This window comes from Phodopus roborovskii, unplaced genomic scaffold (assembly GCF_943737965.1).
Source record: "Phodopus roborovskii unplaced genomic scaffold, PHOROB, whole genome shotgun sequence".
In the NCBI taxonomy this organism is placed as follows: domain Eukaryota; kingdom Metazoa; phylum Chordata; class Mammalia; order Rodentia; family Cricetidae; genus Phodopus; species Phodopus roborovskii.
This window is the reverse complement of record NW_026126639.1, coordinates 5051196-5077038: the sequence shown is the minus strand read 5'-3', so window position 1 is coordinate 5077038 and position 25843 is coordinate 5051196. Positions and strand designations below refer to the sequence as shown.

General features: G+C 48.6%; 1 protein-coding gene across 1 annotated transcript in view; it reads left to right on the top strand.

Annotated features, from left to right (window-relative positions):
* The window catches only part of Itpr2 (inositol 1,4,5-trisphosphate receptor type 2), a 356230-nt gene that overhangs the window by 86449 nt on the left and 243938 nt on the right, over nucleotides 1–25843 (top strand). Inside the window, exons 11-20 of the mRNA XM_051173394.1 lie at nucleotides 3600–3751; nucleotides 8992–9091; nucleotides 9474–9634; nucleotides 10718–10859; nucleotides 13956–14117; nucleotides 19616–19788; nucleotides 21659–21778; nucleotides 21865–22050; nucleotides 22755–23006; nucleotides 24359–24503. Of these exons, the coding sequence (XP_051029351.1) occupies nucleotides 3600–3751; nucleotides 8992–9091; nucleotides 9474–9634; nucleotides 10718–10859; nucleotides 13956–14117; nucleotides 19616–19788; nucleotides 21659–21778; nucleotides 21865–22050; nucleotides 22755–23006; nucleotides 24359–24503 (1593 nt within the window). The remainder of the gene's footprint in view (nucleotides 1–3599; nucleotides 3752–8991; nucleotides 9092–9473; nucleotides 9635–10717; nucleotides 10860–13955; nucleotides 14118–19615; nucleotides 19789–21658; nucleotides 21779–21864; nucleotides 22051–22754; nucleotides 23007–24358; nucleotides 24504–25843) is intronic.

Genomic DNA, 25843 nt, shown 5'->3' with positions numbered 1-25843 from the left:
AGACACAGACACACACACACAACCCTCTGCACCCACACATGGGGGCATGCACACCCACACATGTACACCTTATTTGAAGCACACCTATATGATAAGTACCCAGTGGACAGGTGACGTCCTGAGACCTGAGCTCCTAAGCTGGGCGCATCAGAGAGAGCTTGCTGGTGCTCCACTAGGTACCTGTTTAAGCTCCGAGGTTCTGAATACATTTTTTATTTTTTTTTAAATGATAAAAGGCAAACTATGCTGCTTCCAAAATCCTCCATAGAGAGCCACAGTCTCTGTCTTTTTCTTTTCTTACAAATCAGTGTGGGTTTATAAACAGAATCCACAGAGCCCATGAGCTTGAACAGAATTGTCTTAATGTTACAAAGGTACAGGATTGCCTTTCCTGTCTGTTGAAGCTACATTCGTGATAATATATGTAACTAGAGCTTTTGGGTGGCTCTGGCAGTCCTGACCAGCCAGGCTTGACATCCTAATACACCTGTTAGAGAGAGGATGGAGGGAGGAGATAGTTTTAGGGTGGCCACAGGGGAAGAGGATGAGGGGCTGGTGAGCTCATCTGTCTTCGGGATCCTCACGCAAGCTCTCGGTCTAACCAGAGTAAGACTGGGCCCCAACTGTGAGTCCTGGTCAAGCCTCTGTCTGGTTACCTCTCTCTCAGACCAGGCTCCACAGGCTGCCCGAAGTTACTATGCCACCATCATTTGACTGACTCCATGGGTTCCCCCAGAGCGATCGTTTCTGCTGAGGGCCCAGCCTCCACCCTTACTGGTGGTCACCCTCGCTGGGGGACAGTGAGCCGGTTGAGGATTTCTCTTCTTGGAATCCAAGGTGACCACAGGCTGAGGACAGTGTCATCTGGAAAAGCATTAATGTAGGGGAGGAAGACAGACACTTGTCGAGCAAGCGCCTAGTGCCTGTGTGCAGGGTCAGTCAGGCTTCTGAGCCAAAGTGAAGAAGGGTACAGAAGCCAGGTCCCATCCTGTCTTTCTCCAGCCTGTGTGGGGTCTGCTTAGAAGAGCACCTTCCAGGCTCCTGGTATGCTCATAACTCATTATCCATATTTAATTACTTAAAAATGCCAACGGGCAGGCTTAATGTTTACTTCCGAACTGTTTATGAAGCAGAGTCTGTTAAATAAATTAGAGCGTGGGAGACTCAGAGCAGGAGGCTCCCGACAGCAAGGCCCTCGTAAAGATATATAGGCACGGTGGAAGCTCCTCCACACACAGTTGTGGAATTGCTTATGTACAGGAATTTTCTTCATATTAAAACTATTTTCCAAGAACCAGTGGGAAGGGATGGAGAAATAACTGTAGCACATTCCATGTGTGCTACGTAGTTACAGCTCTCGAGTGCTATGAATAATTAGCAGTGGCTTGTTTTAATTAACCCTAATCAGTGAGTTTTTAAAAATATCTATTTTGAAAAGAGTCATTGCAGTGCAAGCATCACAGTACAGAGACGAGGAGAGCCGTGTAGGAGGCCACCCCTAGGAATCTAGACCTGAAGTCTTCTTGTAAGTCTACAAAAATCACCTCAAAGGTGGGGTGAACACAGACCACACAAATACTATCAACTTTCAGTTCCCAAGTAGATCTAAATAGCTGTACCAGTTAGCACGTTTTCACCCCAGAGTACGTGCATCCAAGGCTAAATTATAAGTGAAGGGAAGGCTCAGTCAGGAAATTAGGTGACATACTTCTTTTAGGCATGCGGTATCCTTCCAAGAATGCTGGCAACTTCTTTTGTCCTCTACACCAGACACTGTTGGAACCCTGCACCACTGGTCCTCCAGCTGTTGCTGTTGCGAACCCCTCTTCTGCCAATAAAGACTGTCTTCAAAATATGGTTCAGGTCAACTGATGGGAACTTTCTTCCCTGAGCTCAGTTGCGTTTTAATTACAATCTTCCCTATCTGCCCAAACCACTTATGCCCTGTGGTAGCTTGTGTTGCCTGCGTCCAGTGTGTTGGAAACTTGATCCTCGGGGTGGCAGAGGGATTGGGTCCCCTGGGAAGAAGTGGGCATGAGAGACCTCACTCACGGGTTCCTGGGCTGGTCTGGGATCTGTGTAGCTTGTTGCAGAGCCAGGTGGGCTGGGACTCAGTTGCTCTGGCTCATGGTGGTGTTCCCCATATCATGCAGCCCCAGGGCCCTCCACAGCTGCCCCAGACGTGTGCTTAGACCCTGGGCTTCCAGAATCAAGACCCCAGAAGCCACCTGGCTGTGGGGCTTGGGGAGAGCAGCGGGACTGAGGCTTGTGTGGATCTCACTCTCTGGGTGTCCATGAAGTCCTCTGCCTCTTTCTGCTCAGCTGTGAGCTCTGACATCCTGGTCACCTCTTTCACAGGGAGGGGCAGGCTCACCTCCTCTGTCATTCTCTTGGCACCCACAGCGTCATGGAATCCCCAAAGTTCTTCAACAGCTTGTTGCCACTGCAAATGCAACAAAGTTCCTATTCTTCCAGATTCCTCCCTCCCTCTTCTTCCCTCGCCTCTGACATACTCTCCCTCTGCTGCGTTCTTCACCATCTTTAACTTCGGAGCTCTTGTTTTCCAGAAGGAACTCCAGCTAGGAGTGTTTGTTCTTAATTCCAGCGTTTGGCAGGCAGAGGCAGGAGGATTGCTGTGAGTCGGAGGCCAGCCTGGGCTACTTAGGGAGACCCTGACATAAAAAGGAAGAAAATATTTGTAATTACACATAGTGTTCCATTGGTCCTGTACAGGAGGGTCACATGCCTCTGCTACTGGCAGTCAGGGCTGTGAGTTTACCCTTTGGAGCCTCCAGAGAAAGCTGGGCAGCATAGTCCCTGGACAGTCTCCTCATGGACCAGTGAAACGTCATCCTTCAGCTCCCTGCATCCCTCTCTCCTTTCTTTCATCCTTCCCCTTCTATTGTTTGTCGCCTGCCTTCGGCTGTTTACATGGATGACTTATTGATTAGTCCTGGAACATAGGGCTCTCTGTGAGGTAGGGACTGTGGTTTTTGCATTTGAGTGTGACCCTGCATGGCTCTCACATACTCACGCCCACAGGGAGAGTCCCTGGGTCGCGTGTTTTCATGATAATGGCACCAGTTTACATCCCATCCACAGGGTGCAAGGGTTCTCTCCCCTGGGCTGTGTCATGCTGTCCCTTAGCAGTGTGCTGTCCGCCGTGGCTTTGATTTACATTTCCCCTGTGACTGGTGGCGTTGAGCATCCTTTCCTGTACCCATTGGTCGTTTGTATGTCTTCTTGAGTCCATGGAATTTAGAGGGTTTGGGACATTGCTGCTTCTCTGTGTTTGAAGTAAATATAGAGGGCTAAATCACTGTGTTATAAACAGGTATGGAAACCTCTGGAGAAGGGGCCATAACTGTTGGGATTTAAGGACATGCTCAGATTAGGCTACCCCTCCAGGGAGCTCGGGGCATGTGACTGCCCTTAATCATTACAAAGGCGGTGTGGTGTGCCCTGACCTTCTGGGGGATGCAGCATAGACACTCCTATAGCCCAGTGAAAGAATGGCGAACCAGACCTTATCTCCTGATTAACTGGAGCAGCTAACGCCACATCTGAAGGCACCGAATAACCTTGAACCTCTTCAACAGAGGGACGGAGAGCTTCCGGCCTCAAAGAAGAAGCGCCAAGCAGGGGAGAAGATCATGTACACGCTGGTCTCAGTACCACATGGAAATGATATCGCATCCCTTTTCGAACTCGACGCCACAACTCTTCAGAGAGCTGACTGCCTGGTTCCAAGGTAAAAGAGGGATAGAAAAATAAAAGAGAAATAATTAAGTGAAAGGAATCAGGATGAACAGGTGCTCCTTTGAATAGTCTTCCCAACAGGTAGAAATAAAAATGTAACAGTAATAAAATTCTTCAGTAGAAGGGAACACAAGCGAAGACAATGCGTGCAAAGCGTCGTACCTCCCTCAGGTGAACACATTAACACAGCTTAATCAATTTGTAAAATAATTAAAACGTGTGGTACCGAAGAAGTCCTGAAAAAAATATTAATTGCGTGGACTTTGGCCACAGCAATGAAAAATAATCTAATAGCATTTTTAGTGTGAATTTTATCCTTTATCTGTCAGATTTCCTGCCTCGCTCACTCGCTTGTTTGAAGTATTTGTTGACTGTCACTCACGAGCAGACCATGGCCCGGCCATCCAGATGAGAAATGGGGTTGCCAGACCAATAAACACATGAGCGCAGGTCGCTCTCGGGCTTGTGGGTCACAGCCAGGGCCCCAAGTCGGGTCCAGCCACCTGTGCTCATTAAGCCAATTAAAAGAGCCAAATTAAAAACAGAAAGCTGAAAAAGGAGATTTATTCTGTGTGGCCTCACTGGAAAGAGGTATGCAGAGATCTGAGGCTCCCTGACGTGAGTCTGTCTCTCCCGGCTCCTTGCTCACCAATGCAGGCACCGAAGACATGCGCTCTGCTGCTTTGGCCTGGGCCAAGTGTCTGGTGTCTCAGATTCTATCCCGGTGAAGAGACACCATGAGCACAGTAACTCTTTCTTTCTTCTTCTTTTTTTAAATACATTTTTATTTAAATTAAAAAAATCTTATTCTACATACCAATCCCAGTTTCCTCTCCCTCCCATCCTCCCATGCCCCTCACCACCCCCCATCCCACCCCCCATCCACCCCCCCCCCCAGGGAGGGTGAGGTCTCCCATGGGAGATCATCAAAGTCTGTCACATCATTTGGGGCAGGACCTAGGTCTTCTCCAGTGTATCTAGGCTGAGAGAGCATCCCTCCATAGGGAATGGGCTCCCAAAGGGCAGGGATAGATACTGGTTCCCCAGCTGTCACAGCAACTCTTATAACGGAAAGTGATTCACTGGGCCTGGCTTACAGTTTCAGAGGTTTAGTCCATTATCATCATGGCGGGTGGCGTGCAGACAGACGCGGTGCTGGAGAAGGGGCTGGAGAGATCTACATCTTGATCTACAGGCAGCAGGGAGTGAACTGAGTACCACACTGGGCACAGCTTGAGCATATGAGGCCTCGAACCCAGCCTCCACAGTGACACGCCTCCTCCAACAAGGCCACGCCCCCTCCAACGAGGCCACACCCACTCCAACAAGGCCACACCCACTCCTAATAGTGCCACTCTCTGTAGGGTTCATTTTCTTTCAAGCCACAACATGTGGGGACCTTGGTTAATACTCTAACTTAACTCGTTTTAGATCTAAGTCAGCAAAAATGGGTGTCTGTTTTGAATTAAACGAAGGAGAATTTGCTTAAGGAAATGGTGAGAAGGGCTCACCGTCAGGTGCGTACGCCCACCACAAGGTTACTGAGTCTCACTTTGCACAGAGGTGTGTGTTAGCCAACGCTGTTCAGAAGGGTTGAAGTTCTTTCCGCTGTTGTGAGGGATTGTGTGTTAATGTGATCCAGCTGCCATTTACTGTTTAGCTAACAACAAACCTTTAACACTAGTCACCTGCACATCCTCATATGAAATCCTCGAATACTTTCTATGTGCCAAGCCCCATGCCAGGTCCTTCATAGCCACTATCTGGATTTACCCTGGGTAACTCTCAGAGGTCGGGGGTCAGAGGCTGAGTTGGAGCAGATCTTCTCAGACTGGCTGAGGAAGATCTGAGCACAGGTCCTGGCCCTTCTGAGAACGAAGAAGTCAGTCTTACGGTGAGGTGTGGACGCCACATCTTTTAAAAGCATCACCCAGGGGGTTCTAAGATGAAATGCAGCATTTCCTGAACCATGCTGTACAGATGGCCCCCTCTTCAGCTAACCTTTCCCTACCATGCATTCTAGAACTTGATGAGACTATACATAGTTGGGAGGGAGTGGCTTCCTCAGCTGAGGGCCTAATTACCCTCCCTCCCCTCCCCCATGAGGGAACATCAACAGGCCCAGCTCTGGGAGACCTGTCCTGATTATGTTCGGCTTTTATGTTCGGAGGACAACGTTCCACAGTGGTGCCTTAGCCTGGTGATCCCCAAGTCAGCCACAGGGAGATGATACACAGACTGAGTCCTTGGTCCTCAGTGGGGCTGGGAGAGTGATTTTCTAGCAAGCCACAGACGGCACTGTTAGGACCAAGGGCCTCGAGTTCAGCTCCCAATCTTTCCCTCCCAGTGGACACTTAGCAATCTGTGACCAGTCCTGCCTCCCACTCCAGACACCACTTTAACTGGCGTGTGTTGCAACCTAGACTTTGGGTTTATAAGAACTTTGCAGGTGACAGACAGCAGAGTTTGGGAGACAGCGACTTAGAAGGGCATGCTAACTGACCTGTCTGTGCTCACGCTGTGGCCTGTGAAAGTCTGCGCTGAGATACCGTTTCCCAGTGGCAGCCTTGTACTGTACACAACCAGACCATGTCACACACACCTGAGTACCAGCACACATCTGTGACTTGGTCCCTAAGTCCTTGAAGATCATGTCAGTCTGGGTCATCTCTTCAGTTTGCAGCCCAGTAGTGTTGTTGGTTGACTCAAGGGGCTCATCCAGGGTTAAAGCTTCCCTGATCTGAAAATCTCATCTGAAATGACCCACAAAGTGACAGTTTTTGAGAACCAATATGATGCCACAAGTGGAAAATTCTACACCTGACTTTGTGTGATAGATTATGGTTAAAATGCAGGTGTACTTAAAATATTGTATAAAAATCAGCTTTGGCCTAGGAGGCTGAGGTACACATGGAATGTAAATGAATGTCATCCCAAAAGACTTGGCTCTCATCCCAAAAGAACTCATTAAACACCTGCACTGAAATGATTAAAAAATAAAATCTGAAACCTCAGCTGCCCTGGTTCCAAGCTGCCTTTGTTGCTTTTCTATTGCTGCGAAGGGGCACCATGATCAAGGCAGTTTGGAGATTCATGGTTTCAAAGGGTCAGAATTCATGACCATCATGGTAGGGGACGTGGCCACAGGCAGGCATGTTCAGTAGCAATAGCTGAGAACTTATATGTTGAGCAATAACTACTAGACAGAGAGAGAGAGAGAGGGAGAGAGAGAGAGAGGAGACCACCAGCTAGAATGGGGTCGACTTTTGGAACCTCAAAGCTGACCCCCAGTGGCATGCTTCCTCTAACAAGGCTACCAACTGGGAATCCAGCATTCTAACATGCCAGCCCACGGAAGCCATGCAATGTTTAGACCACCACACAAGCATTTTGAAGAAGGGAAACTCACCTGTGTTGAAAAATGTAAGCGCAGAACAGAGGAGCTGGCCACCACACAGTGTGCCGTGGCGCCAGTTTCCAGAGCTTCGGGCGGCAGGGGATACAGCAGCTGTAGACAACCATCCCCTGCTTAGGCCAGTGTGGAGGATGCTGGGAGCTAACACAGGGCCATTTCTGGTTGTTTGGGCAAGGGTCAGGTGCTTGCCGTTCTAGATATTGAAGCTCACTGTGTATTTTATCTACTTTGATGAATGAGCAACACTGGTTTTTTTACTCTTATTATTCCTTGCTCTTTGACATTTTTGGGGGGCTCGCCACCCAGATGAGTCCCACACAGACTTTATCTAACTTATAACTGCCCAGCCTTACTTTGACGTGTGCATTGCCAGTTTCTCTTAACTTAAACGATCCCGTGTGCCCTTTCCCTCTGGGCTTTTATCCTGCGTCTGCACAGCTTACCTTCTTACTCCATGGCTGGCGGTGTGGCTGGGTGGCCGGGTGGCTGTCCCCTGATGTCCTCCTCTCCTTCAAGCTTGCTTCTTCTTTTCATCCTCTCTCCCTGCCTGGCAGCCACTTCTGACCTTTCCCCTGCCCCACTGCTCAGCTCTTCATTAGACCATCAGGTGCTTTCGCCAGGCTAAGAGTCACAGCTTCAGGGTTAAACAAATGCAGCATGAACAAAAGCAACACATCTTTACACCATTAAACAAGCATTGCAGAGCACAAGCAAAAGTCTCACAGCTTAAAACACTATCCCACAACAGAGCAAGAACCTTGACGACGAGTTTCCTGAGGCGTCTGGTGTCCTGTCTTCTCTTTGGTCCTAAAATGTTTACTTTAGGTTGGATGACATATTCACGTCTTAGCTTTAGGCTGAACACTAAGTGACAGGCTCTTTATTTTAACGGCGCTGTGCACTCTTGTTGAAGAAATAATTGGAACACGAGATGAGGTGGAGAAGACGCTGTCTGAGCGGAATGGAGTCCTAGGTGCCCTCTCCAGCATTCTGCCATAGTGTCTACGCAGAGGATTTTTGTTATTCATGACTCAAGGCATGGCCACATGTGTAACTGTTGCTTGCAGGGTGTGAATCCTGTGAGCTCCTGGTTGAAATGCACCTGCATGTAGGTTAGTGGCTGTCTGGGAACAGGATAAATGAGTCACTGCTGACCACACCCCCAGTGGACCAGGGAGGTCTTAGAAGTTGCATTTTGACAAAGTTCTCTGGTGACACTGATGGCCCAGGAAGTGACGCTGTCCACAGCAGTCTGGATTGTAAGACGCTTCTTATCCCAGACAGATCCTGAGGTGGTTACCAGTCTGACATTTATTGTTCATATCACACATGCGTCTGCTGAATATGCCAATACTCAAAGGGTGCTAAGTAAAAATATTATTGTCTCTGTGTGTAGGTCAGAGGACAGATCTGTAGAGTTGATTCTTGCCTTCCATCTTCAGTGGGTTCTGGGGATTGAACTCAGGTCCTCATGGCTGGGTAGCAAGCCCCTTTGTCCTCTGAGCCCTCTTACCAGCCTGCCGTGGGGAGGTCCTCCTGTATATATGTTTTTCTTACTGGTTGATGAATAAAACACCGATTGGCTGATAGCCAGGCAGAAAAGCATAGGCAGGGCTACCAGACCAGGGGAGAGGGAGGCAGAGAGGAGCCACCAGGGAGATGCCATGTAGCTCCCAAAGGACTAACAGTACTCTCCGGTAAGACAAGACCATGTAGAAATACATACATAGATTAATAGTTATGGCTTACTAATCAAGAGAGCTAGCCAAATAAATGTACAAGCGAGCTCTCATGACTTTCCTATCATTTGCTTTCAGGAACTCCTATGTGCGGCTAAGGCATTTGTGCACCAATACCTGGGTAACAAGCACCAGCATCCCCATAGACACCGAGGAAGAGAGGCCCGTCATGCTGAAAGTAAGTGTGCCAGGGCTGGCTCACCATCTGCCAGCTGCCGAGTCCATCTTTCTGGGCACTAGAACAGTTGCAGCTGGGTTGTTCGTGGGAGTGAACATCTGCCAGGTGCTTAGGCCTCTGCCCTGGGTGGCCGCAGCAGGGCCGTGCGTAGGATGGAGGAGAGGTAGGGTGCGGACATCAAAAAGGCACGGGAGGATTCCAGGGGCATCTTCTCTACTTGGAAGTATCTGGGCAGAGGTTTGGCGTGGGAAAGAAACGCTCTTCGGCGGCTCTTCAAGAACAGGGTGGGGGACGGGCATGTCCACACCCACGCAGTGTATCTTACTGCTGAGGACCATGGTCTCCTGAGGCTGCTGTCGTTTAATGGAAACGCACGTTGCAGATTGGAACTTGCCAGACTAAGGAAGACAAAGAAGCTTTTGCCATTGTGTGTGTCCCGCTGTCCGAGGTCCGAGACTTAGACTTTGCCAATGATGCCAACAAAGTTCTGGCAGGCACAGTGAGGAAGCTGGAGAATGGCAGCATCACTCAGAACGAGAGGAGGTGAGCAGACGCCAAACCTGACGTCAGATCCCCGAGAGCCATTCAGTCCGAAATAAACATGCAGAGGCTTATATTAATTATAAACTGTTCGGCTTGCTGCTCAGGCTCATTGTCCGCTAGCTCTTACAACTTAAATTCACCCATAACTCTTATCCATGTTTAGCCACGTGGTTTGGTACCTTTTCTTTTTTAGACTTTCTCTTCTTGCTTCCTCTGGGTCTGCCTTTCCTCTTCCCAGAATTCTCCTAGTCTGGTAGTGTAGCCTATACTTCCTGCCTGGCTACTGGCCAGTTAGTGTTTTATTAAAACAATACTAGTGACAAATCTTTACAGTGAACAATAACATCTGTGTATTAGGAGTAATGCACAGTGACCATCCATCAAGACTTTATGTTCTTGGGCTGGAGAGATAGCTCAGTGGTTAAAAGTATTTGCTGTTCTCCCAAAGGATGGAGGTTCAGTTCCCAGCACCCATATGGCATCTTATAACCATCCGATGCCCTCTCCTGGCCTCCTTGGGCTAAATACCCAAGGGGGGGGGGAAGAGAGAGAGAGAGAATGAGAAATATTAATATTCTACTCATGTCATTAGCTTTTTAAGAGTAACCTAGAGTCACAACACAACTGAACCTTTTGTTTTTCATGTCTAAACACCCACGTCCAGGTGTGGAGTCAACAAGACAAAGTATTTGCATTGAAGCTAAATGTTCGCCGAGCGGCATCAGTGAGATTCAGTCTCACTTTAGCCGGCTGAGGTTACCTGGTGTCAGAGGTTTGCTTTGACAATAATGTCTGGGAGACATGAAATCACACTTGTGCCCTCTTCCACGCCCATTTGCTCTTGAGACTCATGGACTTTTACTTAATAACCATTTGCAATATTTGATTAGAGTTGGGATTGGAGCGGAGGGCAGGAGGAACTGGAACTGGATGGGAAATATTGTCAAAATCAAGTAGCAGTTGCATGAGTCCTTATGCTTTGTTGATTAAGTTTTCTTAAAATTAGTCTAACGCTCTTAGTGTTTCAGTTCTCAGGCCTAGTTTCTAATAGTCCGGAATTGTCACATCTTTTCTCTGTGATAGGTTTGTGACTAAGTTGTTGGAAGACCTCATCTTCTTTGTGGCTGATGTGACTAACAACGGACAGGATGTTCTGGATGTGGTCATCACCAAGCCAAACCGGGAACGGCAGAAACTAATGAGGGAACAAAACATCCTGGCACAGGTGAGTTGCTTCGTGAACCAAATCTGCATATTTTATGTTTTGAGTTACAGTATCAGTTATGCCTTGCTGCATGACAGATGACGCCTAGACACTTACTTCAGTTTTCTGTGAGTTTTGAATGCAAGAGCAGTGTCTGTGGGCAGGTCTTGCTCAGGAGCATTCTCAGAGGGACTGTCAATGTGTTAGACAGGGCCACAGTCATCCCTAGAGTGGACTGAGAGGAGACACAGAGTTTGCTACATAAGTCTGTCTCAAGATAGAGCATTTCCTGTGGTGATGGTTAGTGTTAGCTTCCCGTGGTGATGGTTAGTGTTAGCTTCCCGTGGTGATGGTTAGTGTTAGCTTCCCGTGGTGATGGTTGTGTTAGCTTCCTGTGGTGATGGTTAGTGTTAGCTTCCCGTGGTGATGGTTAGTGTTAGCTTCCTGTGGTGATGGTTAGTGTTAGCTTCCTGTGGTGGTTGTGTTAGCTGCAGCTTGAGGGTTTGAGAGCCTATAAGGGATTGTCCTGATGACACCGGCTGATTTAGGAAGACTCATTGACTACAGGTCAGCCCAGCCCCTGGGTGGAAATCCTAGACTGCAGAAAATGAAGAAAGGTGCTCTCTGCTCTTGGCGGTGGACACGGTGAGAGCAGCTGCTGGGAGCCCCTGCTGAGCTTTCCTCTCGGTGATGAGCTTCAACCTCCAAACCAAGATGTTTCCCTTAAAAGTGAGGGGTTCCAGAGAAGAGAGGGGACACACAGACACAGCCACAGTGTAGGCGAAAGGTCAGTCAACGATACACACCCTGAGCAGAGCCAAGGAAACACACTTTGTCCCTGCAGCCAGAACCAAAGAAATGACCCTGACCCTGAAACCAGTGAAAGAAACACACTTTGTCCTGGAATCAGAGCCAGCGAAAGAAATGCACCCTGGCTAAAATTAGAGCCAAAAGGCTTTTAAAAGGGACCCGTGAAAGAAACACACTTTGTCCTGGAATCAGAGCCAAATCTGACCCTAAACCTGTGCTGAAAACCAACCAATCCCAGAGCAGGCGATCTAGCCATTCTGAGCTCAGAGACTGAAATCTGACCAATCCCCACCCTGGAAATCTCCCTGGAAAAACTCCGCCCCCTAAGGAACCCTGTATAAACCCAGTGTCTGTTCAGCTTGTGGCTGTTTGGCCTGGCCAGCTGTCCTCTGCCACCCTGGCAGAAGCGGCTACTGGATTCATCTCTCCCAGTAAATCTCTTGAAAGAGGTTTGGGTGAGATTGTAACACTCAGTTTTCCTTGGCTCCCGAGTGACAGAATACCTTTCCATCTGAGCAGTAATGCTTACACATAGAGTCTTTAAAACATTACCACAGATTCCATAGCCCCCAGTTCTGTGTGATTGGCTAGAAGCAGAGAGAGAATTCCACAGGGACATGGGTAGCAGAAGTTAGGGACCATTTGAGGCTCACTCAGAGGTACCCACCACACTTCTCCAAAATACCGGTGTGGTCGGAGCATCTTAATAAACACATTTCCAGGTGATTTTGGAACCATCCTACCTGCTTCCGTCGGGAACACTTAGCAGTCCAGTCCAGATATCTGAAGTGCATAAGATACCAGTAAGTTAATCTGTCCATTAATTAAGGGACATTCCTGCAGTTACATCTTCATTTTATTGTTTTATTTGCTACTTAAAACAGTTGGCTTCTGTATTAACCATATATGGACAACTGGAAACCTTTTATCTCATGGTATGAACATAAAATCCAACGTTTGGGGAACATAGAAGCCTTCTTTTCAAAAAGTAATTTTACTTTTAAGAACTTGACACACGGACACTGACGGCTTTTATCACATCTGCCCCTCCCTCTCCCCAACTTCTCTCTCTTCCAAATTCATGGTCTCTCCCTTATTATTGTTACATATGTACATGCATGCGTGTGCATGTGCACACACACCCTCCTGGGTCCCTTTAGCCTCGGGAGGCACACATAGAGGACATTCTCATAGCAGATGCCCTCTTCTTCTGCCACTCACAATCTTTGCGGCTCCTCCATGGCTTTCAGGACTTAGAGGTAGGGGATGTGTGCAGGTGTATTGGTTAGACGGGGGCCACTTGCAGATCTCTGTAATAGTCTCCAGCCGTTGCAAAAAGAAACTCTTTGTCAACGCCTCAAAGAGCCGCAGTGTCCTATTTCACGAACTCCGAGGGACAGCTCCTTTCAGTTTTGCGTTCTTGTTTTGAGGATCATAGTCTGGATCTCATGTTCCTCACAGGGATCTTAGCCTGCTGGCTCCTCTCCAGAAGGCAAGAATTTGGCTCCCTGGGAATGGGGGGAGGGGATGCAGGGGCGAGGGATGAGGGATGAGGGGAGGGGGACTCTCCCTGCTTAACCCTGTGGCTCCTTATTAATACTTCAGTGTCGATGCATTCATTCCCATGGCCACTTACCTGCGTTCTATGAACGGTGGATTGTTGGGACATACTCGCCTCCACACCTGTAACAGTGACCACGCCTTTTGGGCGTGGTTACAGATGCGGACGTGAATATATTGGGTGTCCCCGCACTAAGTCCAGCATCTGTGGATGAACTCTCCGAGAAAGTGTTGTGTGTTTAAAATCGCTGTTATTGGGTGCATATGTGTTTGGAGTTATTTCCTTTTGCCTACAACCAGGTAACAGTGACATTTGGAAAACGTTACCTGTTGTAAGTTTCAGGCAAAAAGTAAACATGTCTTTTATATTATGTTGATTTTGGAAAGTTACAGCAAATGTATAGCAGAATAATGAAAGCATATAGAAAACATATTTTAATTCGTCTGAATATATCCGTGTACCTTGATACAAACACCTTAGTGCTTCCCACCTTAATAAAATATGGTTTCTAAATAAAATTAATCATGCCATTCATGTAGCGGACTTGTTGACTGGGTACTCTTGTAAGCAGTGAGTTTTTGGTTCGACAGTGTTTTAGTTTTTATTCAGGACTAACCACCAATAAGTACCTTTGCACTCACATTTCTACAGTGCTTTCAAGTCCATGTTATTTGCTAAAAATGCAAACAGGTTGCAGAGCATGCCCGTGTGTGCATCAAAACTGAAGGATCTCCTTACTCTCCTAGGTGTTTGGAATCCTTAAGGCTCCTTTCAAGGAGAGGGCTGGAGAAGGCTCGATGCTGAGGCTGGAGGACCTGGGCGACCAGCGCTATGCCCCCTACAAGTACATGCTGCGCCTCTGCTACCGAGTCCTGAGGCATTCGCAGCAGGACTATAGGAAGAACCAGGTGGGTAGGGAGCCCCAGCCCTGGCCTTGGTTGCTGTTAAAGTATAGACCGAGGAGGCAGAAACTGGCCTTTGCAAGGACGGGCTTTATTTATGTGGGCAGCTCAGAGAACCATCTGTGAGGACTGCTGAGCCAGACAGGTGCTCCTTCTTAGGAGTTAGACTTGCAGGCAGGGATGCTACGGATCTGTGCATGGTCCCGGCGGCGGCTGCTGCTGAGCAGGGTACCCTGGCCTGTTCCTGGGAAGTGCATCCTTACCGTGTGTGTGCAGACCTACTAAGATACTATCTTGTAGCAAAGATTCAACATGCACCCTAGATGGGGTGGCGGCAGAGGAATGCGATGCTCCATGCTCAGGCTGGAGAGCTCTGGCGATGGTGGGGGCTGGGAGCGTCTGTAGGAGTGTGTGGAGCAGGCATTTTAGGTAGATAATCAGTTCGGTTACTTTTCTTCCCTGTGACCAAATTCCCTATATGAAGAAACTCGAGGGAGGGCTTGTTAGGATCCACGGTTGTAAGGTGTTCAGAGTGTCATGGAGGGGAAGGCACAGGGCCACCCCTGGCCTCCTGGCAGACAGGAATAGAAAACAAACAGGAAGGTGGGTTCTAAAACCGCAAGGCTTACCCCCAGTCACCCACTTCCTCCAGGAGGCTCTTCCCGAAGGCTCAGCCTCCCACAGCTCCGCCCCCTGCTGGGGACCACGTGTTCTGATGCACCAGGGTAGGATATTGGAAAAGTCGCCTCGGTCATTGGGCAGCCTGAGCTGTGGAGGACAGCGGGTGGCTTGTGTGGGTCTAGGGATGTAGCTCAAAAGCTGTAATCCGCTAGTGAAAGTTATTTCAAGTCTCACTTTGTCTGAAAAATGTGTAGTAGAGTCTGGAGAGAGGTCTGAGCGGTTACGAGCACTGGGTTTTCTTCTAGAGGACCTGGGTTCAGTTCCCAGGGCTTACGAGGCAACTCACGGCCAATGTCGCCTTCTTCTGGTCTCTGTTGGCACTGCAGGAACATGGGTGTACATACAGGCAAAGTGCATACACACAAAATACAGATAATCTTTAAAAATCTGTAATACTTGGCATTGGGTTCAATAATGCAAATGTTTGACATAAAGCTATTTACATTATTGACCACTTGGCACTGTATTCTTCATGTATTTCTTATCTAGTAGAAGGATCTATGTTTCATTGGTGTGGAAAACAGTTTTTGTTTGTTTTTGTTTTTGAGACAGGATTTCTCTGTGTAGTCTCTGGCTGTCCCGAACTCTCTCTTTTTTTTTTTGGCATTGGGAAACAGACTTGCCACCAGGCAGGCACTATAACTTAGCTCCACCTTCAGCTGCCAGGGTACAGTTTTAAGAATGGATCCAGTGTGTAAACCCAGGTTCTGAGTCATCGCTGAGAGCTTGAAAGTATTTTGGCAAGAAAGCAATTTTTTTTTTCCTTCAGGAAGAATGTGTTAAAATATGTGGGCTTTGGAATTCAGCTTTCGAGATTAAGAAAGGTCCAAAAAGAGTATGTAAAACAGATTAGCTAGACAGTAAACAAATATGCCAAGTAACGAGAACATACTGACTTTTTTTGTTTTGTTTTGTTTGTTTTTGAGACAGGGTTTCTCTGTGGCTTTGGAAGCTGTCCTGGAACTAGCTCTTGTAGACCAGGCTGGCCTTGAACTCACAGAGATCTGCCTGCCTCTGCCTCCCAAGTTCTGGAATTAAAGGCGTGTGCCACCACCGCCCGGCTTCACACTGCCAGTTTGAACAGGCCCGTAAACATATCATGTATTTAGATACATGCCGTATAATATATAATATAGCAGGCATCTCTCACACCATCCGGGTGATGAACCTACTTCTTTCTGGCTGAAATGCTGCCACTGGGGCTGTCCTTCCAGTTTCCCCGCATTCCAGTGGGGTGGCAGTGTAGACAGTGGTGTTGGTGTGTCCCCGGGAAAGGACATAGGTTCAGGATGCTGAAGCAGACTTTAGGCATTCGGGGATGTGTCACTGGAGACATCCTGCACAGCCCCTGGCTGGCTGAGCGCAGAGGGGATTCACTCCTCCCCACTTATCTCCCTGAGTCCCCTGGGCCAGTTACTTTTCCTGTAGTTGTGATCAAAGCCTGCAAAGGAGCCACGGAAGGGGGGAGTCTGAGGGCACCATGGCGAGCAAGGCCCAGGGACAGGGACTTTGCGCTGCTTTGCTCACGTCTGGCACCTGGTGTTCAGAGCGCAGGGTGGGGGTCTGCCCTGAAAACACCCATCTTCCCGTCAAGCAGACAGGGAGCATGTGTGCATACATGCACACACACAGTCACGCCTGGGGTGATATTTACACACTCTGGATTCCTTGCAGTGTGTCAGTGTGGGTGACCTCCCCTCCCCTCTCCTCCAAGAGCTAAGTCACTGATCTGACCGAGGGACAAGGACTCCTGGGTGCTAACTGAGGGTCGAGCCCCCTACCCCTCCATTCCTGCAGAATCTCATTGATTCTAAGCCATGGCTGGCTCCTCTTTTTCTGTCCTGTTGAACTGAGTATGTTTTTTATTTTCTCAGACCCCACTATCATTCCCAAAGACCAAGAGCCCATTTCAGAAGAGTCGGTGGGAGAGCTGTAAGGGCTGGAAGCCAGGGTAGGAGCCCTGTGAAATTCCGTCTTCCAGATATGACATGATGTGTACACACAGTACAGGGCTAATCGGGAGGAAGAGGAGGGGTCTGCAGGAGCGAGAGGCAAGTTAGAGAGGGCCATGGGGCGCAGAGAGGATCACACTGTCCTGTGTACACGTGTGAAACTGAAGTAAAAGCTGAGGACGCTTTGCATTAAGCCAGAAGCGGTCTGAGGATGGACCTGTGTGGGTCACCGCGGAGGTCACCCCGGGGCATGCCTGTGAGGGGATGTCCAGGTCTTTAACTGAAGATGGAAGGACCTTGAATGTGGGCAGCACCATCTCATGGGCTAGGCGGGGTCCAGGACTAAATACAATGGAGAAACTGAGCTGAGCGCCGGCACCGCACACCCACCCCACCCACCCCAAACTGAGCGCAACGTGGTCAGTGTTCCTCCCCTGCCCTGGCTTCCCACCCTCAGTGAACTGTGTCCCTTGGACTGTGAGCCACAGTTAGCCGTGGCTAACTGCTCACTACTGTAAGCCGCTTTCTGATGGTCTATGGGACAAGATTTTAAAATGTAGGCAGAACAGTTTTTCGTTTTGCTTTGATAATCTAATTTCCATTGTCTCCCGCCTGCATGTAACATACCAGGAAGGGCTCACGTGTGATTTAGAGCTGACACAGGTAGTTAATGTTGTGTTTGGGTTCTCTAAACAATAATAATAAACCCAGAGTCACCTCTAACTTCATTTAATTATTTACCAACATCTTGGAAGCCATAAACGTGTGTAAATCAATGTACAGCTCTAAAATGATACACTGCAGAGGACTTTCACTTTAGTTAATTGATTACCTACTAGCAAGGCATCATTCTGAAAGGCCACAAAAATGATGCCTATGTTATAATTAGATTTGTGTAACCAATATCATTTTCAAGGACCAGATCTGTTCCGGTAAATTTTGCCCAAGGCAAAAGCCACTTTGTAATCAATACGTTTTCTCATCGTAGACACAGAGGTGCATTCTCAAGGAGAAACCCCCAGGGATAGAAAGAAAGACATTTGGTGGTTGAAGGAGTTGCATTCCTTAGCTCTAAGGGTCTGTACACAGAATGCGAAAGTGAGTGACTGTGGTTTGGGACATAGCAGGCTGGAGAGACGGCTCAGCCGGTCAGAGCACGGCCCTTCTGGAACTGTGGGTTCAGTTCCCAGCACCCACATAGGTGCTCACAACTGCCTCTAACTCCAGTTCCAGGATATCTGACACCCCCTTCTGGCATCTTTGGATACTGCATGCATTCGGTGCACAGACATACATGTGCACACAAATAATAAATATTTAAAAAAAAAAAAGAATAGGAAACAGGCTAAATCCAGTAGTGTTCTCTCTCTCACTGTTAGAATAACATTTCCGCCTTTATCACAACTCACAAGGACTCTATTTTATTTTGTTTTTGAGACAAGGTTTCTCCGGGTAGCTTTGGACCCTGTCGCGGAACAGGCTGGCCTTGAACTCAGAGATCCTCCTGCCTCTGCCTCCCAGGTGCTGGGACTGCAGGTCTGTGCCAACACCAGCAGGCTCTATTTTTTTTTTTAAACAAAGAAATCGTCACCTAACCACGCTGGCTCTCTTTTACACAATTAGAAATTACTTATTTCATATATGTGGTGTTTCTCCCATGCGTGTGTATCGTGCGTGTGTGCGCGTGTGTGTGTGCGCGTGTGTGTGCGTGTGTGTGCATGTGTGTGTGTGTACCGTGTGCGTGTGTGCATGTGTGTGCATGTGTGTGTGTGTGTACCATGTGCATGCATGCGTGTGTGTCTGTGTGTGTGTGTGTGCGCGTGTGTGCGCATGCAGTTTTCTCTGTATCGCAGGACTCTGCCCACCGCTTGGCATGCCTCCCGTGGTGCTCCTGAGATTGCTGCCCTGACGTGTCCCTGTCTTGTCAGCCTCTCTCGCCCGCAGTTGCCTCTTGTCTCCCTTTCACTCATACTCGCGTAGAAGCCCATCCTGCCTCCTTTCCTTCTCATCTGCTCTCTGATTCGCAGCGTGGTCTCCATGGAGGCCTTTCTCGTGGACAGCCACATTCCTAGCCTCCCACAGCACCCAGAACTGCTGAAGCCATCATTAAACAGCTATTGCACGGCTGGGTCTAATTAATAACTCGAGCTACCGTGTGATCCGATTTGATTGCTTCTTATTGATAAGTGTGCTGAGGTTTTTTTTTTTTTTTTTTTTTTTAATATTACTTATCAGAGAAGATCTTGTTGGCCATTCTGAGGAAAACAGACAAACAAACAAACAACCAGAGTCCATGTAGGACATTCAAGCGGCTGCACCCATCTCAGGTCCCAGGGGTGAGGCATCAGGCAGTCACGTACTTTTAAAAAAATGTTATTATTACTTGGAGTTGGTAGTTATAACTTCTGGTGAGAGTAGAGGGCCCCTTGCAGGCTGGTGAAATTCTAAGTTACCATAGTGTAAAACCTACATTTAGATTTGCTTTTCTCACTTACAAGAGTGCCAGTACCCATTTAGAAAATAATGATTAGTAGTGACATAGCTTTTAATTAATTAATTGATTAATTGACTGATTAGTTAGTTGTTAGTTATTTGCAGCTCTGAGGATGGAACCTCACACCTTGCACATGCCAGGTAAGCGATCTCCCACAGCGTTCCATCCCAACCCTCGGTCACAGTTTGAGTTACGTGGCTGTGGATACCTTTCCTTTCCTCCTGAAGTTCTCTTTACTGTGGGCACGGTGTTATTTGCTTGCTTTTCTTCTGACAAGCTTCCACTGGGTTTTCCTGTGGCTCAGGTGATCCTAGCCGCTGACCCCCAGGGATCTGCCTCTTCCAGGCTGCAGGAGCTGATGTCTCCTCCTCTTACAGGAGTACATCGCTAAGAACTTCTGCGTTATGCAGTCCCAGATTGGCTATGATATTTTGGCAGAAGATACGATCACCGCCTTGTTACACAACAACCGCAAACTACTGGAGAAGCACATTACGGCAAAAGAAATAGAGACCTTCGTCAACCTGCTCAGGAGGAACCGGGAGCCGAGGTCTGTTGTGGGGGTTGGACGGGGGGGGGGGGGGCTCCACCCAAGCTCTGCTCTGGCAGGGATGGAAGCGTTCATTTTTTGTTTTTGTTTTTGTCGAGCATCTATTGTAACCCTGAGTCTTGATGGGCAGAGGAAGCGTTTGTCCCCCGATAGCGGTGTGTGTAAAGCAGGTCGGCTGTGCAGGTGGTCAGAGCGGTGTTTCTCCTCGGTGCTGGGGGGCTCGCCCAAGGCTCACACAGGCTAGGAAGGTGATTGGCTGCTGAACTACACCCCAGCCCTAGACTGACTTTTAAATGTCCTCATTTACTTCTGTACGGGTTTCCTTCTGTAATCCCAGCTGCTCGGGAGGCGGAGACAGGAGGGTTGCCAGGCTAGGAATCCGGTTAGGACAGTGAGCTAGGTTCACATAGACTCAGCCAGGTGCCCAGATTGCAGATGTGGGCCACGTGTCCTAGCAGAGCTATGGATGATGACTGACACGTTTCTGGGCCACGGCGCCGTGTTGTGGTGACTGGAGGTTGGGCACTCCTGGTGAGGCACTTCATTTAAATAACATACAGTGCATTCCTGTGAGCTAAGTGTTATGCATGGCTATCTAGATCTTACTACGATTATGTGAACGACTTATTAACTATTTCTGTTGTGGTGCTGGGGTTGAACCTAGGGCCTTAACTTTTGTTTTCCTTTATTTTTCCTCTCACACTTGTAGGCCAAGCTGGCCTGGGACTCACTATGTAGCCCAGGTTGACCTTCCCTTTGAGGCCATCCTCCTGCCTCAGCCTTCCATGTAACCACACATTTGGGGGCTGCCCTCACTTTAGGAAGGAGAAAATAAAAGGCAAGCAACATGCTGCTGAGCACCCCTGGCTAGGAAGGGGTGCTGGGCCCGAGGGGTTGTGTGACCTCTTTTCACTCCATGATGTCTTGAGTGGGAAGGGTGAACACAGAGCAGCCTAGAGCACCCACTGTGCGTTCTCACTGGAGAGTGCTCCCCACCCTGCATATACTCACTGGAGAGTGCTCCCCATCCTGTGTATACTCACTGGAGAGTGCTCCCCACCCTTGTATACTCGCTGGAGAGTGCTCCCCACCCTTGTATACTCACTGGAGAGTGCTCCCCACCCTGCGTATAAACTCACATTGTTTTGCTTTTCGATTGATACTTGGTTTTGTAGACACTTGAGGGAAGATGAATGATTTTCTAAACACGAGTCACTGTGCTAATAGATGAACATCACCTAAAAAATAGAAGCAAACATGCTCATTCTAAACAAGGCTAATTTGCTTTTGATGATGCCGTACATGAATGGCACGCAGGAAAACCCTGCATTGAAACCACGTTAAAACAAGCTTCTTTTATTCAATTCCATATGACACTTTTGTCGTGATGACTTTTATTAAAATGCGTTGTCGGTCTGGTGAGATGGTGTAGTATGCGGAAGCCTTTCCAGTGGACCCTGATGGCCCAAGTTCAGTCCCCAGATCTCTGGTAGAAGAGCTGGGTACACGGCTCACATCTGTGATTCCCACCGGGAGGTGGGAGGTGGAGGCAGGACAGTCAGACAGATGTGTGGGCCAGATGGACACGGTACAGCTGCAGGAGACCTTGCTTCAAGATGCAAGGACAGAATTGACTGCTGAAAGTTGACCTGTCACCTACAGGCATAGCATGGCTGGCCAGAACCCATGCCCGGACATGCACACACTTTAAAAATTAAAAAAACAAAAACAAAAACATTTAAATTGATGAGTGGCTACACTCAAGATGCTTTGTTTGCAAAAGGGAAATTGTTGAAGAATCACTAAAAGATGATCTGTTAAAATACAGAAATAAAATGCCCTTTCTTCATGTTCACTTTCCCCTTCCTAGGTTTCTGGACTATTTGTCTGATCTCTGTGTGTCCAACAGCACTGCTATCCCCGTCACTCAGGAACTCATCTGCAAGTTCATGCTGAGTCCTGGTAACGCGGACATCCTCATTCAGACAAAGTAAGCTGCCCCACGGAGGCGTCTGTAGGAACATCCCTCCATACATGCGTGCTTCTTAATAGACCTCGTGTGTCTTTGGTTTCAAGGCTGGTGTCCATGCAAGTGGAAAACCCCATGGAGAGTTCCATCCTCCCTGATGACATTGAGGATGAGGAAGTGTGGCTTTACTGGATTGACAGCAACAAGGAGCCTCATGGCAAGGCCATCAGGCACCTCGCCCAGGAAGCCAAGGAAGGCACCAAGGCTGACCTAGAAGTTCTGACCTATTACAGGTAGTGGGGACAAGCACGCTCCACGTCGATCATCCACAGGGAGCCGACTCTCTCAGCCCTCCGAGGACTAGAGATCCAGAAGAGGGCATTTGAAAACTCAGACAGAGAGGGGCTGAGATGGTCAGGACCACCTAGATCTCAAAGTGAAAGCTTACATATGTGTTTTCCGCTTGCATTCTCTGATGAGTTTGGCACTTGCCAGTAAGGCGTTTCTTCCTGTTGCCGTGGGGATGTAGGGGTGGACGAGAAGCAACAGGACCTTGACTGTGGACTGAGGGGGAGGAGGGACTGGGGTGGGACAGATGTGGCTGCAGGGCGGGGTGGGGTGGGGGCGGGTGGCTGAGGGTTGAGTTGGGACCTTGTGAGCATTGTGCTCTTTGGGGCTTGAGAGGGGCAGCTGTCTGTAGTTCTGGAAGGTCACCTGTGTTTATTGGCAAAAGCAGGAGAGGAGGTTCCCAGGGGTCAGTACGTTGGGATCAGTAACCCAGCCGGAGGGCTGAAATCCTGGCCGTGAGAGGCGCTGTAGCGGCAGGGACGGTGTTAGACCTGTGCTGCCTGCCCTTTGCTCACCGCCGAAAGAGTTTGGCTCAGTGTTGCAAGCTCATAAGCACATCTGCACGCCGGGCAGCTGGCCATTTGTGCTTTGTTGTTGATGAGGGCCTTGATGGAGGCAGAGGGGTAATGTGAAATGTCTTGTGCTTTAGGTACCAGCTAAACCTCTTCGCCAGGATGTGCTTGGACCGCCAGTATCTGGCCATCAACCAGATTTCGACACAGTTGTCGGTGGACCTGATCCTGCGCTGTGTGTCTGACGAGAGCCTGCCCTTTGACCTCCGAGCTTCTTTCTGCCGGCTCATGCTGCACATGCACGTTGACCGGGACCCCCAGGAGTCTGTGGTGCCCGTTCGCTATGCCCGGCTCTGGACCGAAATCCCCACAAAGATCACGATTCATGAGTATGTTTGCAGACTCTATGCTTTACCTAGAACTACCATTTTTTTAAAAAGTAATTTATTTATTTTATTTTATGTGCATTGGCATTTGGCATTTTGACTGCATGAATGTCAGTGTGGTAGTGTTGGGTCCCTTGGAACTGGAGTTACAGACAGTTGTGAGCTACCATGTGGGTGCTGGGAATTGAACCCGGGTCCCCTGGATGAACAGTCAGTGCTCTTATCCGCTGAGCCACCTCTCCAGCCCCAGTTAGGGTTACTGTTGATGCGATGAAACACCATGACCACAGTAACTTGGGGAGGAAAGGGTTTGTTTGGCTTTTGTTTTCACATCATCTGTACCATTGCAGGACGTCAGGACAGGACAGAAACTCAAGCAGAGCAGGATCCTGGAGGCAGGAGCTGATAAAGAGGCCGTGGAGGCTCGCTCCCCATGGCTAGTTTATAGAACCCAGGGCCTGGGCACCCAGGGTTGGCAGCACCCACAATGGCCTGCCCCTCACTCCATCTGTCACTAATAAAGAAAGCGCCCTACAGTCTTGCCTACGGATGGGTCTTAGGGAGGTATTTATTTTCTCAATCGAGGCTCCCTCCTCTCCAGTGACTCTAGCTTGTGCCAAGTTGACATAAAACTATCCAGTACATTGTATTCATTACTTTTCTCGTAGCTGACGAGCAACAGCTCATGGAGGGAAGGCTGTCTTGTGGTTCGCAGTTTGAGGGGCCAGTCCTCATGGTAGGGAACCCTTGGTGCCAGGACCTGGAGGCGGCGTCACCCTGAATCTTTTCTCAGGGGCAGAGAGCTTTCAGTTCTGGTTCTTCCCTCTTTATCCAGTAAGGGTCTCCATCCCAGGGAACGGTGCTCTCCACACTCAGAGTGGGCCTCCCCCCTTCCGTTAATTGGTTCTGGAAACATCCTCACAGGTGTGCTCAGAGGTGTGTTTTCTAGAAGATTCTAGATCCTGCCAAGTTGACAGTGACGATGGCGGGAAGGGATTTGTGCCTTTCCGTTCACACTGCTCACCCGGGAAGAGTCAGTAAGGTTCCTGAGGGCAAAAATGACAGCTCTCCCGCAGGAAACATGTTCCCGGACATGTGGACTAAACCCTAACTCTCCCAGCTGAGCGTGGAGTGATTGCACACTCCACCTTGCACGGCCCTCTCTGTTTCCAGTGGCCCCGTCAGATGGGATGTGACTCCAAGAGGTCGACTGATGTGCGCAGGGCAGTGCACTCTGGGAGTCAGAACAGAGAGCATCCCCACTGTGCGCAGGGCAGTGCACTCTGGGGGTCAGAACACAGAGCATCCTCACAATGTTTCTCATCCACCTGACTTACTCTTGTGTCTCTGCCCAGGTATGACTCCACCACAGACTCTTCCAGAAACGATATGAAGAGGAAATTTGCCCTCACAATGGAATTTGTTGAAGAATATTTGAAAGAAGTTGTAAACCAGCCATTTCCTTTTGGGGACAAAGAGAAAAATAAACTGACATTTGAGGTATTTGAAAAATTTAAATGTATTTCCCTTGTGCCTGGCATCCACAGTGGTCAGAAGAGGGCATCAGATTCCCGGCAACCAGATGATGGAGAGCCGCGTGGGTGTTGAGAACCGAACCCAGGTCCTCTGGCCCAGCAGCAGGTGCCGTCAGACACGGAGCCGTCCGTCTCTCCAGCCCCGCCCGAGGCCTTTTAAAACAGTCACTCCTGGCACTGCACGATTGAGCGCCCTTGTCAGAGATCAGATGCACTAGCGCCACAGATCCCCTCTCCTCTAACACCTACGGTATCTGGGCAGTTGAACTGTTAGGTTCAGTCAGATACAATTCTGTCTGGATGACAAAAACATAGATTTGGAATTTTAAACTCTAATTCACTAACTTACTTTTGAAACCATACCTGATGCGTAGAAATGCGGTTCACGTGTTGATTAGACCACAGTCAAGTGATGTGTTACTGTTTGAATCAGAAGAGAAAAAAGAAAAAGCTTCAGGTTACATAACAAGCCCCCCCCCCGTACAAATTTGAAAAAAAAAAAAAACCCACCTTTTCTAAGTGAGTTAGTGTGACCTATGTACTCAGTGACTAGTAATGCCTTTCCCCTATTATACTAATGGTCACTAGAATTACAAATAAAAGCCCATTTTATTTTAATTTTTATTATGCCTCGATAATGAAAAAGTGTTCTATCTCAATTGTCGATTTATTATAGCTTCCCTTGTTTTATTTTCCGTTCTTACATGTAAATTTTGTTATACGCGATAAGCAGTGACAGTTTGGGATACGTTATATTTAGGGGTCCTTGTCCCGCCATGTCACACACCACTTTTCAGCCCCAAATAAACACACAAAGACATATGTTAATTCTGAGACTGTTGGCCAATGGCTAGGGCTTCTCACTGGCGAGCTCTGTCTTAATTATTAACCCACTTCTATTAATCTGTGCATTGCCGTGAGGCTGTGGCTCGCCTGGAATCTGGCACGTTACTCCTTCGGCCTCATGGCCTCTCTGCCTCTCTTCCCAGCATTCCCCCGCCTGTCTTCCTGCCTCTATAGGCTAATCAGTGTTTTGTTCGTCAACCAATTAGAGAAGCACATATACAGAAGTCCCCTCCCCCATCTTCTCAAAAGTGACGGGGTGGCCTCACTGACCTGAATTGAAATTTGAAGATAATATAATAGAGAGAGGACTCCGTCACACCATACCTGGCGTATTAGTTACCCACTGTCATGAGACACATCGCCCCCAGTGTGGCAGCCCAAGGGAAACTTCATTTCTGTGAGTCACAGGCCTGGGTACGGTGTGGTGGTGTCTGTTCAGTCACCACTGGAAATGCTTGC